The sequence below is a fragment of the Aethalodelphis obliquidens genome, unplaced genomic scaffold, assembly GCF_003676395.1.
Source record: "Aethalodelphis obliquidens isolate GAN/ISIS:26980383/991018 unplaced genomic scaffold, ASM367639v1 scaffold60, whole genome shotgun sequence".
NCBI classification, from domain to species: domain Eukaryota; kingdom Metazoa; phylum Chordata; class Mammalia; order Artiodactyla; family Delphinidae; genus Aethalodelphis; species Aethalodelphis obliquidens.
The window spans coordinates 3,603,129-3,618,706 of record NW_020838004.1 but is presented as its reverse complement, the minus strand read 5'-3'; the positions used below and the strand labels follow the sequence as shown (position 1 = coordinate 3,618,706).

Genomic DNA, 15,578 nt, shown 5'->3' with positions numbered 1-15,578 from the left:
CATTAGCAGAGAGGCTGCCTAAAATCATACTAAGGTCACAGACACCCCAAAACACACCACCAGACGTGGTCCTGCCCACCAGAAAGACAAGATCCAGCCTCATCCTCCAGAACACAGTCATTAGTCCCCTCCATTAGGAAGCCTACACAACTCACTGAGCCAACCTTAGCCACTGGGGGCAGACACCAAAAACAATGAGAACTATGAACTTGCAGCCTGTGAAAAGGAGACCCCAAACACAGTAAGTCAAACAAAATGAGAAGACAGAGAAACACACAGCAGATGAAGGAGCAAGGTAAAAACCCACCAGACCAAAGAAATGAAGAGGAAATAGGCAGTCTACCTGAAAAAGAATTCAGAGTAATGAGAGCAAAGATAATCCAAAATCTTGGAAATAGAAAGGAGAAAATACAAGAAACGTTTAACAAGGACCTAGAAAAACAAACAATGATGAACAACACAACAAACGAAATTAAAATTCTCTAGAAGGAATCAACAGCAGAATAACTGAGGCAGAAGAACAGACAAGTGACCCAGAAGATAAAATAGTGGAAATAACTACTGCAGAGCAGAATAAAGAAAAAAGAATGAAAAGAAGTCAGGACAGTCTCAGAGACCTCTGGGACAACATTAAACACACCAACATTCGAATTATAGGGCTCGCAGAAGAAGAAGAGAAGACAAAGGGACTGAGAAAATATTTGAAGAGATTATAGCTGACAACTTCCCTAATATGGGAAAGGAAATAGTTAATCAAGTCCAAGAAGTGCAGAGAGTCCCATACAGGATAAATCCAAGGAGAAACATGCGAAGACACATATTAATCAAACTATCAAAAATTAAATACAAAGAAAAAATATTAAAAGCAGCAAGGGAAAAACAACAGATAACAGACAAGGGAATCCCCATAAGGTCAACAGCTGATCTTCCAGCAGAAACACTGCAAGCCAGAAGGGAGTGGCAGGACATATTTAAAGTGATGAAAGGGAAAAACCTACAACCAAGTTTACTCTACCCAGCAAGGATCTCATTCAGATTCAATGGAGAAATTAAAAACTTTACAGACAAGCAAAAGCTAAGAGAATTCAGCACCACCAAACCAGCTTTATAACAAATGCTAAAGGAACTTCTCTAGGCAGAAAACACAAGAGAAGGAAAAGACCTACAATAACAAACCCAAAACAATTAAGAAAATGGTAATAGGAACATACATATCGATGACTACCTTAAATGTAAATGGATTAACTGTTCCCACCAAAAGACATAGACTGGCTGAATGGATACAAAAACAAGACCCATATATATGCTGTCTACAAGAGACCCATTTCAGACCTAGTGACACATACAAAGTGAAAATGAGGAGATGGAAAAAGATATTCCATGCAAATGGAAATCAAAAGAAAGCTGGAGTAGCAATTCTCATATCAGACAAAATAGACTTTAAAATAAAGACTATTACAAGAGACAAAGAAGGACACTACATAATGATCAAGGGATCAATCCAACAAGAAGATATAACAATTGTAAATATTTATGCACCCAACATAGGAGCACCTCAATACATAAGGCAAAGGCTAACAGCCATAAAAGGGGAAATCAACAGTAACACAATTATTGCAGGAGACTTTAACACCCCACTTTCACCAATGGACAAATCATCCAAAATGAAAATAAAGAAGGAAACACAAGCTTTAAATGATGCATTAAACAAGATGGACTTAATTGATATTTATAGGACATTCCATCCAAAAACAACAGAATACACCTTCTTCTCACGTGCTCATGGAACATTCTCCAGGATAGATCATATCTTGGGTCACAAATCAAACCTTGGTAAATTTAAGAAAAGTGAAATCATATCAAGTATCTTTTCTGATCACAATGCTATGAGACTAAATATCAATTACAGGAAAAAATCTGTAAAAAAATACAAATACATGGAGGCTAAACAGTACACTACTTAATAACCAAGAGATCACTGAAGAAATCAAAAAGTACCTAGAAACAAAGGACAATGAAAACACGACGACCCAAAACCTATGGGATGCAGCAAAAGCAGTTCTAAGAGGGAAGATTATAGCGATACAATCCTACCTCAAGAAACAAGAACCATCTCAAATAGACAACCAACCTTACACATAAAGCAATTAGAGAAAGAACAAAAAAACCCCAAAGTTAGCAGAAGGAAAGAAATCATAAAGATCAGATGAGAAATAAATGAAAAAGAAATGTAGGAAACAATAGCAAAGATCAATAAAACTAAAAGCTGGTTCTTTGAGGAGATAAACAAAATTGATAAACCATTCACCAGACTCATCAAGAAAAAAAGGGAGAAGACTCAAATCAATAGAATTAGAAATGAAAAAGGAGAAGTAACAAGTGACACTGCAGAAATACAAAGGATCATTAGAGATTATCACAAGCAACTCTATGCCAATAAAATGGACAACCTGGAAGAAATGGACAAATACTTAGAAAAGCACAGCCTTCTGAGACTAAACCAGGAAGAAATAGAAAATATAAACAGACAAATCACAAGCACTGAATTTGAGACTGGGATTAAAAATCTTCCAACAAACAAAAGCCCAGGACCAGATGGCTCACAGGCGAATTCTATCAAACATTTAGAGAAAAGCTAACACATATCCTTCTCAAACTCTTCCAAAATATAGCAGAGAGAGGAACACCCCCAAACTCATTCTACAAGGCCACCATCAGCCTGATACCAAAGCCAGACAAAATCTCACAAAGAGAGAAAACTACAGGCCAATATCACTGATATGAACACATATGCAAAAATCCTCAACAAAATACTAGCAAACAGAATCCAAAAGCACATTAAAAGGATCATACACCATGATCAAATGGGGTTTATACCAGAAATGCAAGGATTCTTCAATATGCGCAAATCAATCAATCTGGTACACCATATTAACAAACTGAAGGAGAAAAACCATATGATCATCTCAATAGATGCAGAAAAAGCTTTTGACAAAATTCAACATCCATTTATGATAAAAACCCTCCAGAAAGTAGGCATAGAGGGAACTTACCTCAACATAATAAAGGCCATATATGACAAACCCACAGCCAACATCGTTCTCAATGGTGAAAAACTGAAAGCATTTCCACTAAGATCAGGAACAAGGCAAGGCTGCCCACTCTTACCACTATTATTCAACATAGTTTTGGAAGTTTTAGCCACAGCAATGAGAGAATTACAATAAATAAAAGGAATCCAAAGCGGAAAGGAAGAAGTAAAGCTGTCACTGTTTGCAGATGACATGATACTATACATAGAGAATCCTAAAGATGCCACCAGAAAACTACTAGAGCTAATCGATGAATTTGGTAAAGTTGTAGGATACAAAATTAATGCACAGAAATCTCTTGCATCCTACATACTAATGACGAAAAATCTGAAAGAGAAATTAAGGAAAGACTCCCATTTACCATTGCAACAAGAAGAATAAAATACCTAGGAATAAACCTACCGAAGGAGACAAAAGACCTGTATGGGGAAAACCATAAGACACTGATGAAAGAAATTAAAGATGATACAAACAGATGGAGAGATATACCATTTTCTTAGGTTAGAACTAGAACCAAAAATTTCACAATATGTATGGAAACACAAAAGACCCCAAATAGCAAAAGCAATCTTGAGAAAGTAAAATGGAGCTGGAGGAATCAGGCTCCCTGATTTCAGACTATACTACAAAGCTACAGTAATCAAGACAGTCTGGTACTGGCACAAAAACAGAAATATACATCAATGGAACAGGATAGAAAGCTCAGAGATAAACCATGCACATCTGGTCACCTTATTTTTGGTAAAGGAGGCATAAACATACAATGGAGAAATGACAGCCTCTTCAATAAGTGGTGTTGGGAAAACTAGACAGCTACATGTAAAAGAATGAAATTAGAACACTCCCTAACACCATACACAAAAATAAATGCAAAATGAATTAAAGACCTAAGTGTAAGGCCAGACATTCTAAAACTCTTAGAGGAAAACATAGGCAGAATACTCTATGACATAAATCACAGCAAGATCCTTTTTCACCCACCTCCTAGAGAAATGGAAATAAAAACAAAAATAAACAAATGGGACCTAATGAAACTTAATAGCCTTTGCACAGCAAAGGAAACCATAAACAAGATAAAAGGCAAACCTCAAAATGGGAGAAAACATTTGCAAATGAAGCAACTGACAAATGATTAATCTCCAAAATTTGCAAGCAGCTCATGCAGCTCAATATCAATAAAACCAAACAACCCAATCAAAAATGGGCAGAAGACCTAAATAGACATTCCTCCAAAGAAGAGATACAGATTGCCAATAAACACAGGAAAGGATGCTCAACATCACTAGTCATTAGAGAAATGCAAATCAAAACTACAATGAGGTATCACCTCACACCAGTCAGAATGGCCATCATCAAAAAATCTACAAACAATAAATGCTGGAAAGGGTGTGGAGAAAAGGGAGCCCTGTTGCACTGTTGGTGGTAATGTAAGTTGATACAGCCATTATGGAGAACAGTATGAAGGTTCCTTAAAATATTAAAATAGAACTACCAAATGACCCTGAAATCCCACTACTGGGCATATACCCTGAGATAACCATAATTCCTAAAGAGTCATGTACCACAGTGTTCATTGCAGCTCTATTTACAATAGTCAGGACATGGAAGCAACCTATGTGTCCATCAACAGATGATTGGATAAAGAAGATGTGGCTCATATATACAATGGAATATTACTGAGCCATAAAAAGAAACGAAACTGAGTTATTTGTAGTGAGCGGATGGACCTAGAGTCTGTCATACACAGTGAAGTAAGTCAAAAAGAGAAAAACAAATACCGCATGCTAACACATATATATGGGATCTAAAAAAAAAAAAAAAGGTTATGAAGAACCTAGGGGCAGGACAGGAATAAAGACGTGGGCGTAGAGAATGGACTTGAGGACATGGGGAGGGGGAAGGGTAAGCTGGGACGAAGTGAGAGAGTGCCATGGACATATATACACTACCAAATGTAAAATAGCTAGCTAGTAGGAAGCAGCCACATAGCACAGGGAGATCAGCTCGGTGTTTTGTGACCACCTGGAGGAGTGGGATAGGGAGGGTGGGAGGGAGACACAAGAGGGAGGAGATATGGGGATATATGTATAGCAGATTCACTTTGTTATAAAGCAGAAACTAACACACCACTGTAAAGCAATTATATTCCAATAAAGATGTTTTAAAAAAAGGATTATAGGATAATAGCAATACTTGTTGGTATCACACTGTACATTTTATAATGCTTTCACAGACATCTTTGCATATGATTCTACAATAAGAAGTCACAGGAGTCTGCATCCACTTAATGAATTGTTCGATTCAATTTGAAAAAATACTATATGCTGCGGGAGCCAAGAGAAAATTATTCAGGTGTCAGGGGAGGCTTTACTTAAGAGGTGACATTAGAATTAGAATTTGAAGGAAAAAATGGCATTATACTGGACAGGGAGAAAAAGGAATTCTGCGTAGAGGGGGCTTAAGTTATATCAGGCTGTCCTTGAGCCAAAAAGGTTAACCGTCCTTGACTAGTTCATCTCCAATGAAAGAGAGTCCTGCTGGGACTTCCCTGGTGGTCCAGTAGTCAAGACCCTGTGTTTCCATGTAGGAGGCACGGGTTGGACCCCTGGTCAGGGAACTAAGATCCCACATGCTGCGTGGTGGCCAAAACAAAACAAAACAAAAAGAGAGAGTCCTGCCATATTCCCTTTTCAAAACTGTCTTCTTCATATGTGCAAGCACCTTACTCTCTTCTCTGTCAGCTTAGTATTTCTCATGGCATTTAAAGCTGCAGCTTGCACAGAGCAGATGCTCATAAAATGTTTGATGAATGAATGAATCTAGTGCTTTGATTTAGCCAGCAAATCATGAAGCAATAAATACTCCTCCATGTCTCAGCCGTACACATTACAGGGCTCAGAGCTCCTTAAGTGAAGCCATTATGCTATCTATGCAGTATATGCTCATAAGAGCAGTGCCTAGCCTACAAATGAGATCACAGCAAAAAGCCTAATAGATGCCTCTCTTATGAGAGACTTAGCAACACCAGCAAAGAGAGCTTACCTGCCAGAGGCATTTAGGGGAAGACCACTGAATTTGTTATAGCCTTGAGGACCATAATCCCAAAGAATTTTTTCAGCTGCTATAAAATAGCGCCTCTGTTGACCCTTCATCTTGGGGTGAAAAATACCACTTTTGCAGTTACCAACATTGTATTGCCCCAGCATGCCAGCTGCAGAAGACAGGAAAACCATGAGCCAAGGTATAAATGCTCCGAAAGAAATCATACAGGAAAAGAATGATAGATTTGACTTCATGAACATTTAAAACTTTTGTACGGAAAACAGGACCGTAAACAAAGTTAAAAGTAAAAAATAAACAGTGGGTAGGGGGATATTTTAGCACATATGACAAAAGATTAATATGTAAATACCTTTGATAAATAAGAAAGAAAAAAGTAAATATCCCAATAGAAAATGTGCAAGGGACATTTATAGGTTATTCACAGAAGAAATACTACTGACCCATGAACAAATGAAGAAAAAAGAAAAGTTCAACCTTAATAGTAATCAAGTGATACTGTTGTTCATTTATGAGGTTGGTAAAGACCAGAAAGACTAGTAATTATCAATGTTGTCAGATGAACAGGGAAAAGGGAATGCTCACACACTATGAGTGAAGAGTAACAATTTCTAAAGGAGAATTCGGCCATATATGTCCATAGCTTAAAAAAAATTAAACTCTTCAACCCAGGAATTCTAAATCTAGTAGTTTTCCCAAGGAAATGTCAGACAAAGTACAAACATTTCTATAAATTGATGTTTATGAGTGTTTAGCAAAAAATAGGGAAAATATAAGTGTTAATAAAGACTGTTGGTTAAGTAAATTGTAATCTCCTTACAAAGGACACTGGAAGGATTAACAACGATGTAGTAGATCTATATTCACTGACATATAAATTTATTTCTGGTATATTAAAAAGTGGAAAAGGGCAGTATTAATAGATTGATTTCATTTTATATATAACATAAGCATTTATATATTAAGGTCTAGAAAATAGGAAGGATATTCATCAAAATGTGACACCATTATCTCTAGAAGTAATTACTAATTTTAAAATTAAATTATACGTATCTTCTAATTTTTAAACATTTTTTTCTGAGGCTATGGACAATTTAGGAAACATTGTATTTCAGTAACGTATTCCAGCTTATGTCCACAACTACTGGCCACATTTAGCAATCTTACTAATCTCAAATGGCTGCTAATGCCTTGATTAGTTTCTTCTCAGATTTAGGGATCGTGTGTGGAGAACATTTACAATTTACCCTTTTAGGGAGTTTCAGGTATACCACACAGTATTGTTGACTGTAGTCACCACGGGGTATATTAGATCTCCAGAACCCATTCATCTTGCATAACTGAAACTCTGTATTCTTTGAGCTCTCAAGTGTTCTCACCACCATCACAACAAAAATGTTTAACTACGTGAGGTAATAGATATATTAATTGCTTGAGTGTAAGGTAATCACACCTTACAAGTATAGCAAAACGTCAAGTTGTACTTCTTAAATATATACAAATCCTATTTGTCAATTATGCCTCAATAAAGCTGGGGGTAGGAGCAGGGAAGAATAGTAACTTTGTCTTGTTCATCTTTGTCTTCCCAGGAGAGTGTCTTATACATATTAACTGAGCAGCTCAACATTTGCTGAATTGAATTTAACTGGAATAACCCAGTGGACAAATGCGAGGTTTGCTTAAGGTTGTTGGGAACAAAAATGTGTTATGAAAGCAGCCCTGAAGAGCTGCATCCCTGACCTCATAGTGACTGTGTGTAGTTAGTCAGTATCCAAGTGGAATCACACATTATTTCTTCTATGTTTATCCCGTTGACACATTTTCTTTTTATATTCTTGTTTTTACCATGTTAGGCCAAACTTTTAATATGTCATAACTCTAATGTTGCCAATGCTTCTTAACTGGCATCCAGTAGCCAGAGTCTCTCCATTGTGTCCTTTCTGCACACAGACATCATATTTATCTTCCTAAACCACTGCACTGATTATGTCACTAGTGTGCCTAAGGATCTAGAAGGACTTACTCTTGCCTTCTAGACAATCCTTAGTCTTGCCATTCAAAGATGCTTGCCTGGGGCCCATTCTGCCTCTCTAAGGCTTCTCCTTCATCACTCCTCTGACATGAGCCTAAGGTCCAGCTAAGTAAAGACCTATTCCCAAGGAACCTGAACCAAATCATTCAACAGGTGTTTGTCAACAAATGTTTATCATTCATCTTTCATAGGATTTTGTACCTATCATTGCATTGTGTCTCAATATAAGGAAGAATGTTCTCACAGAGCAGCCCAGAGATGAAACAAGCTGCTACAATTACTAGGTTGGGATTAACATATACACACTACTATATATAAAATAGGTAATCAACAAGGACCTACTGTATAGCACAGGGAACTATACTCAATACTCTGTAATAACCTATATAGGAAAAGAATCTGAAAAAGAATAGATATAAGAATATGTATAACTTACTTTGCTGTACACCTGAAACTAACACATTGTAAATCAAATATACTCCAATATGAAATAAAATAAAAATTTAAAAAAGAGATGTCCAAAAGAGAATTCAAGAATTGGATGGGGGATTGGTCCAGATTATCTATCAATTCCTTTTCAGTACTAAAAATTTATTATTCTATTTACAATTGCCCATGTGTTTTTCCCAGCTCATGTTGCTTTCTCTGCCTGGAAAACCTTTTTCTCCTTCTTCATCTATCAAATTCCTAACCTTTAGAGGCTCAGATTAGGGACCACCTCCTCAGGAAGCCTCTCTGCTCCAGCAAAGTGATAGAGCACTTAAAGAGCATTTATCATTCTGCCTCAGGTTTTATTCATTTTGTAAATGTCTAACTATATTTAACTACTAGATTCCAGGTTCATAGAAGGTCTTATCATTTCTTTCAATCACCTCTTACCTGGTTCATAGGGATGTGATTAATAAATACCTGTTGATAAGACGCCAAATAGACATTATACATTTTTCCTATGTTTAATATTTAATTAAATATAACACGTACAAGAATCTATTCAACAGCAGGCACTGAATGAGCACCATTGATTGCGTGGTTTAATTGTACCATTGTAAGCATCTCTACACTGGTCTCTGTCCTTTTTACCTTGAAAGTGATCACTGACTTGGCAGGTTATCATCCACTTCCCAGGATTCTCAACTATCATTTCTGTTGTCAGGAAGGTGGCTGGGAAGAGGTTGACGACATCAGTCCGATGGCCTCTGCTGATGAAGGTGTTACCATAAAAATAGATGGAATGGATGTCTATCTCATTCCCCATTCCAAATAGGTGCCAGGACACCGATTCACCAACACACATATCAGGCTCGGGGAAGTTTCCAAAGAGGTATCCATTGAGCGCTGAAAAACAGAAACACTAGTGGAAGAGATTCCCCTGCAGAGGCGAGCAGATCCAGAAGAAATGGTAACACATGCTCTAGCACAGTTGAAAATTAGCACGGATTATTGCTTGTAATGTTTTTGTGCAGAAAGGCATGATTTCTTTGGTAAAATACAGTCCCCAAAAGGAATGAAAAGCATTAGTCTTTTCAAGAGAAAAGCACTCAATAAAAGTGATCAGCAACATGCAAACAGCCTTCGAGCTATTATGTGAACACAATGAGATCAGGAGCAAACAAAAGCACTGTTCATACTTCCAGGACAGCTTGGCCACCTCTTACCTCCATCTCTATTTACATATTTACCTTCCCCACCAGATCTGTTCCTTGTAATTAGAAACCCTGTCTTACCTCACAGCGGGACAGCTGACACACAGTAGCTACTTAAATGACAAAAGCATGCAGCAAGAAGAAAAGGAAAAGAACTGATTAGAAGGGACTTATGAGACATGTTAACTTTTTTTGCCATTTCTCCCATCCCCATCCCCTGCCTCTTTAACCACCAATTTGTTCTCTGGATCTATGAACTTGGTTTTGGGGGTTTTGTTTGTTTGTTTGTTTGTTTGCTTAGATTCCACATATAAAAGAGGTCTTACAATATTTGCCCTCCGTGTCTGACTTATTTCACTTAGCATAATGCCCTAAAAGTCCACCATGCTGTTGCAAATGGCGAGATTTCATTCTTTTTTATGGCTGAATAATATTCTATTATTATATACCACAATTTCTTTATCCATTCATCCATCAATGGACACTTAGGCTGTTTCCATATATTGGCTATTGTAAATAATGCTGCAATGATCATGGGGGGTGCATATATCTTTTTGAATTAGTGTTTTCATTTTCTTCAGATAAATACCCAGGAGCAGAATTTCTGGATCATATGATAAGCTTATTTTTAGTTTGTTTAAGGAAACTCCATACTGGTTTTCATAGTGGTTGTACCAATTTACACTTGTTATTTCTTCTCTTTTTGATAATAGCCATTCTAACAGGTATGAGGTGATATCTTGTGGGGGTTTTTTGTTTGTTTGTTTTTAATATTTATTTATTTATTTGGCTGTGCCAGGTCTTAGTGGCAATGTGTGGGATCTTTTTTTTTTTTTCTTTTTCCTTAGTTGCAGCATGCATGTGGGATCTAGTTCCCTGACCAGGAATTGAACCCGGGCCCCCTGCATTGGGAGCTTGGAGTCTTAACCACTGGATCACAGGGAAGTCCCTCTCACTGTGGTTTTGATTTGCATTTCCTGATGAGTAATGATGTTGAGCATCTTTTCACCCTATTGGCCATCTCTATTTCTTCTTTAGAAATATATCTATTCAGATCTTCTGCTCATTTTTAAAAAATAAGATTGTTTGGCTTTTTGCTATTGAGTTGTATGAGTTCTTTATATATTTGGTTAGTTTCTTATCAGATATACAACTTACAAATATTTTCTCCCATTCAGTCAGCTTTCTTTTCATTTCATTGATGGTTTTCTTTGCTGTGCAGAAGTTTTTAGTTTGATGTAGTCCCACTTGTTTATTTTTGCTTTTGTTGCTTTTGCTTTTGGTGTCAGATTTAAAAAATCATTACCAAGACCTATGTCAAGGAGCTCACCACCTATGTTTTCTTCTAGGAGTTCTAGAATTTCAGATCTTATACTCAAGTCTTTAATCCAATTTGAGTTAATATTTATGTATGTGTATAAGACAGCGGTCCAGCTTCATTCTTTTGTATATGGCTGTTCAATTTTCCCAACACCATTTATTGAAGAGACTGTCCTTTTCCGCCTGTATATTCTTACATGGGTTTATTTCAGGGCTCTCTATTCTGTTCCATTGATCTCTGTGTCTGTTTTTATGCCAATATCATACTGTGTTAATTACTATGGTTTTGTAATATCATTTAAAATCAAGGATCACGATGCCTCTAGCTTTGTTCTCTCTCAAGATTGCTTTGGCTATTCAGGGTCTTTTGTGGTTCCATACAAATTTTTGGATTGTTCTATTTCTGTAAAAAATACCATTGGGATTTCAATAGAGATTGCATTGTGACTATAGATTGCTTTGGGTAGTATGAACATTTTAACAATGTTAATTCATTCAATCCATGGATACAGAATATCTTTCCATTTATTTGTGTCTTCTTAAATTTTTTTTATTAATGTCATAATTTTCAATATATGTTTTTTTCACCTCCTTGGTTAAATTTATTCCTAGGTATTTTATTCCTTTTGAGGCAGTTGTAAGTGAGATTGTTTTCATAATTTTTCTTTCTGATAATTCATTATTAGTGTAAAGAACTGCAACAGATTTTTGTGTATTGATTTTATATCCCTCAAGTTTACTTAACTTATTCGTTCTAACAGTTTTTTGGAGCCTTAAGGTTTTCTATATATAGTATCATGTCATCTGCAAATAATGACAGTTACTTCTTCCTTTTGGATTTGGATGAATTTATTTCTTTTCCTTCCCTAATTGCTCTGGCTTGGACTTCCAATGCTATGTTGAATAAAAGTGGCAACAGTGCACATCCTTCTCTCGTTCCTGATATTAGAGGTTTAGCTTTCAGCTTTTCACCATTGAGTATAACGTTAGCTGTGGGCTTGTCATATATGGTCTTTATTATGTTGAGGTATGTTCCCTTTATACTCTCTTTGTTAAGAGTTTTTATTATAAATGGATGTTGAATTTTGTCAAATGCTTTCTTTTGTCTACTGTGATGATCATATGATTTTTATCCTTCATTTTTTACTGTGGTATATCACCTTAATGGATTTGTGGAAGCTGAACCATACTTGCATGGTTAAAACCCCATGGATTAATAAATCCCACTTAATCACAGTGTATGAACCTTTTAATGTATTGTTGAATTTGGCTTGCTGATATTTTGTTGAGGACTTTTGCATCTGTGTTCATCAGGAATATTGGCCTGTAATTTTTCTTTTTCTGTGTGGCATCCTTGTCCACTTTTGGTATCAGCATGATGCTGGCTTCATAAAACATGTTTGGAAGAGTTTCTCCCTCTTCTATTTTTTAGAAGATTTTGAGAAGAATTGGTATTAATTCTTCTTTGAATGTTTGGTGGAATTAACCAGTGAAGCCATCTGTTTCCTGGACTTTTGTTTGTCAGAAGGTTTTTGATTACTGATTCAATCTCCTTGCTAGTATCAGTCTGTCAGATTCTATTTCATCCTGATTCAGTCTTGGTAGGTTGTATGGTCCTTATCCATTTCTTATAGGTTATCCAATTTGTTGGCATATACTTGTTCATAGTAGTCTCTTATGATCCTTCTTATTTCTGTGGTGTCAGTTATAATATCTCATCTTTCATCTCTGATGTTATTTATTTGAGACCTTTCTCTTTTTTTCTTAGTGAGTCTAGTTAAATGTTTGTTAATTTTGTTGATCTTCTCAAAGAACCAGATCTTAGTTTTATTGATGTTTTTTATTGTCTTTTTAGTATCTATTTCACTTATTTCTGCTCTAATCTTTGTTATTTCCTTCCTTCTAGCAACTTTGGGCTTAATTTGTTCTTTGTCTAGTTCTTTGAGGCGTACAGTTAGGTTGCTTACTTGAAACATTTTTTGTTTCTTTAGGTAGGCATTTATCACTATGAACTTCCCTCTTAGAACTGCTTTTGCTACATCCCATAAATTTTGATATATTACATTTCCATTTTCATTTGTTTCAAGTTTTTAAAAAATTTCTCTTTTGATTTCTTCTTCAATATGTTGGTTGTTCAGTAACATGCTGTTTAATCTCCACGTTTGTTTAAACAGTTAAACAGTGTTTAAACAGTTTTCTTCATGTAATTTCTAGTTTCACTTCATTGTGGTCAGAAAAGATGCTTGATATAATTTCAATCCTCTTAAATTTATTTATTAAGACTTGTTTTATGGCCTAACATATCTATCTTGGAAAATGTTCCATGTGCACTTGAGAAGAATGTGTATCCTGTTGTTTTTGGATGGAATGTTCTATAAGTATCTGCTAAGTCCATCTGATCTAACATATTATTTAGGGCTAAAGTTTCCTAACTGATTTTCTTTCTGGATACTTACATTGATATAAGTGGGGTATTAAAGTACTTTACTATTATTGTATTGCTGTCTATTTCTCCCTCTATGTTTGTTAATATTTGCTTTATATATTTAAGCACTTCTGTGTTGGGTGCACAAATATTTTAAATGTTATATATTCTTGTTGGATTGGCCATTATGTAACACCCTTCTTATTATAGTCTTTGTTTTAAAGTCAATTTCAAGTCTGATATAAGTGTAGCTACTCCAACTTTCTTTTGTTTTCCATTTGCATGGAATAGTTTTTTCCATCCCTTCAGTGTCAGTCTACGTGTGTCCTTACAACTAAAGTGTGTCTCTTGTACATAGTATACAGATGGGTTTTTGTTTTTTTGCTGTTGTTTTTTTTTTTAACCCATTCAGCCCCTTTATGTCTTTTGAATGGAGAATTTAGTCCATTTACATTTAAAGTTATTATTGATAAGTATGTGCTTATTTCCATTTGTTAATTTCTGTCCATTTTTGTAGTTCCTCTCTGTTCCTTTCTTCTTCTCTTGCTCTCTTTCTTTGTTTTAGGTTCTGACAGGGATTATGTTTCATCATTTTCTTATTATTCTCATTAAGAAGTTATAAATCTTGGAAAACTAGGTTTAATATTTCTGTGTGTTCTGTATCCTGTGTAGTGCCAGATACACAAAAGGCAGTCAGTATGTACTTGATAACATGAGAGACACTCACCGTGCATTTTGTTACTCTTCTGGAAAACAGCATCTTCTTTGTCAACTGAATCAGGGTCAGTGCAGAAATGTCTGATATTTTCCTCAAGGTACCAGCTTTGATTCTCATCCACAACAGTAAACATTATAACAAACTCTTGATTCACATCAGTCCTTGTCCCTGAATATTTATGCAGGATACCTATCAGACACATTCAAAAGAGTAAGAAAAAAATTCACAGTGGACTAAATCAAGATGAGCTTTTCTTCCTGCCAATGGTATCAGGTAAGTTTGAAAGACCTACATGTACAAGAGTAACCCACAACATAAAATCAGTGAAAGGCTTTGATGGAAATGATAGAACCATAGAAAACTCATAAAACAGAAATCTTCACAACCACAGACTTGGAAACCTGGCTGTCCTTAAAGGAAATATGCTTTATTGACAGAGCACAGACAACTATATCAATTAATAGGGAATAAAGTAACAAAGTGATTATGTGGGTTAAATAATAAAGCAAAAGCATTCCTGGTCATTTGACTACATTTTACACTTTCCTATGTGTGGTGTCAGTGTGTATTTTTTTTAAAGCACGTACGTTTCAAAATGCTATGATTTTTTTAGGCAGAAGCCTGAATTATTGTCCCTGTCATAGATCTTCTATGTTAGAAGAATTTCTTTAATCTTACAGAAAGTTTGGAAGAAGAGGCACACTTTGTGTAAAGCAAGAGAGGTGGGCAAGACGACCTGAAGATTATATACACTTTTCAACACACCTGGGAATAGGCTCCTAGGGACAGAGAGGGTGGGGAAGAGACGTCTTACCCTCTTTGCACACCAGCAGTGGGCCAATTAGCCCAGAGCAGATGTCCTTAGGGGCATCGATGTGCGAATGGTACACCCAGGTCAGGCAATTTGCATCTGCTGGGGCAGGAGCATATTCTTCTCTCACTGGCCAGACATAGGTATAGTTTTTGCCAGGAGGAACATTGTCATCATCCTTGTTCCTTCCATATGTTCCATCTGGGTACAGGGCTCCTTCCAAGAAAATATAAAACATAGTTAAAATGCAGAGATCACACACTATAGTGGAAAGAGCTAGAGCTTTGAAATCAAACACACATGAATTAAAATTTATTTGCTATGGGACTTGAGGCTAGTTACTTAAATTCTCACTGCCTAGGTTTTCTACCAGTAAAGCTGGAATGTTTATATCTACCCCCACTACATGAGGCAGTGTATATGAAGTGTCCTGCACAGAGCCAGGTGTTTAATAAATATTCATGAAGACCCCTTCTG

The 15,578-nt window shown here is 36.1% G+C and overlaps 1 protein-coding gene across 1 annotated transcript in view; it reads right to left on the bottom strand.

Annotated features, from left to right (window-relative positions):
• Positions 1 to 15,339, bottom strand: part of HEPHL1 (hephaestin like 1) — a 63,360-nt gene extending 48,021 nt beyond the window's left edge. The window contains exons 1-4 of the mRNA XM_027087785.1: positions 15,105 to 15,339; positions 14,300 to 14,479; positions 9,284 to 9,519; positions 9,064 to 9,093 (exon numbers count right to left, since the gene is read on the bottom strand). Of these exons, the coding sequence (XP_026943586.1) occupies positions 9,064 to 9,093; positions 9,284 to 9,519; positions 14,300 to 14,479; positions 15,105 to 15,339 (681 nt within the window). The remainder of the gene's footprint in view (positions 1 to 9,063; positions 9,094 to 9,283; positions 9,520 to 14,299; positions 14,480 to 15,104) is intronic.
• Between the last annotated feature and the right edge of the window lie 239 nt (positions 15,340 to 15,578).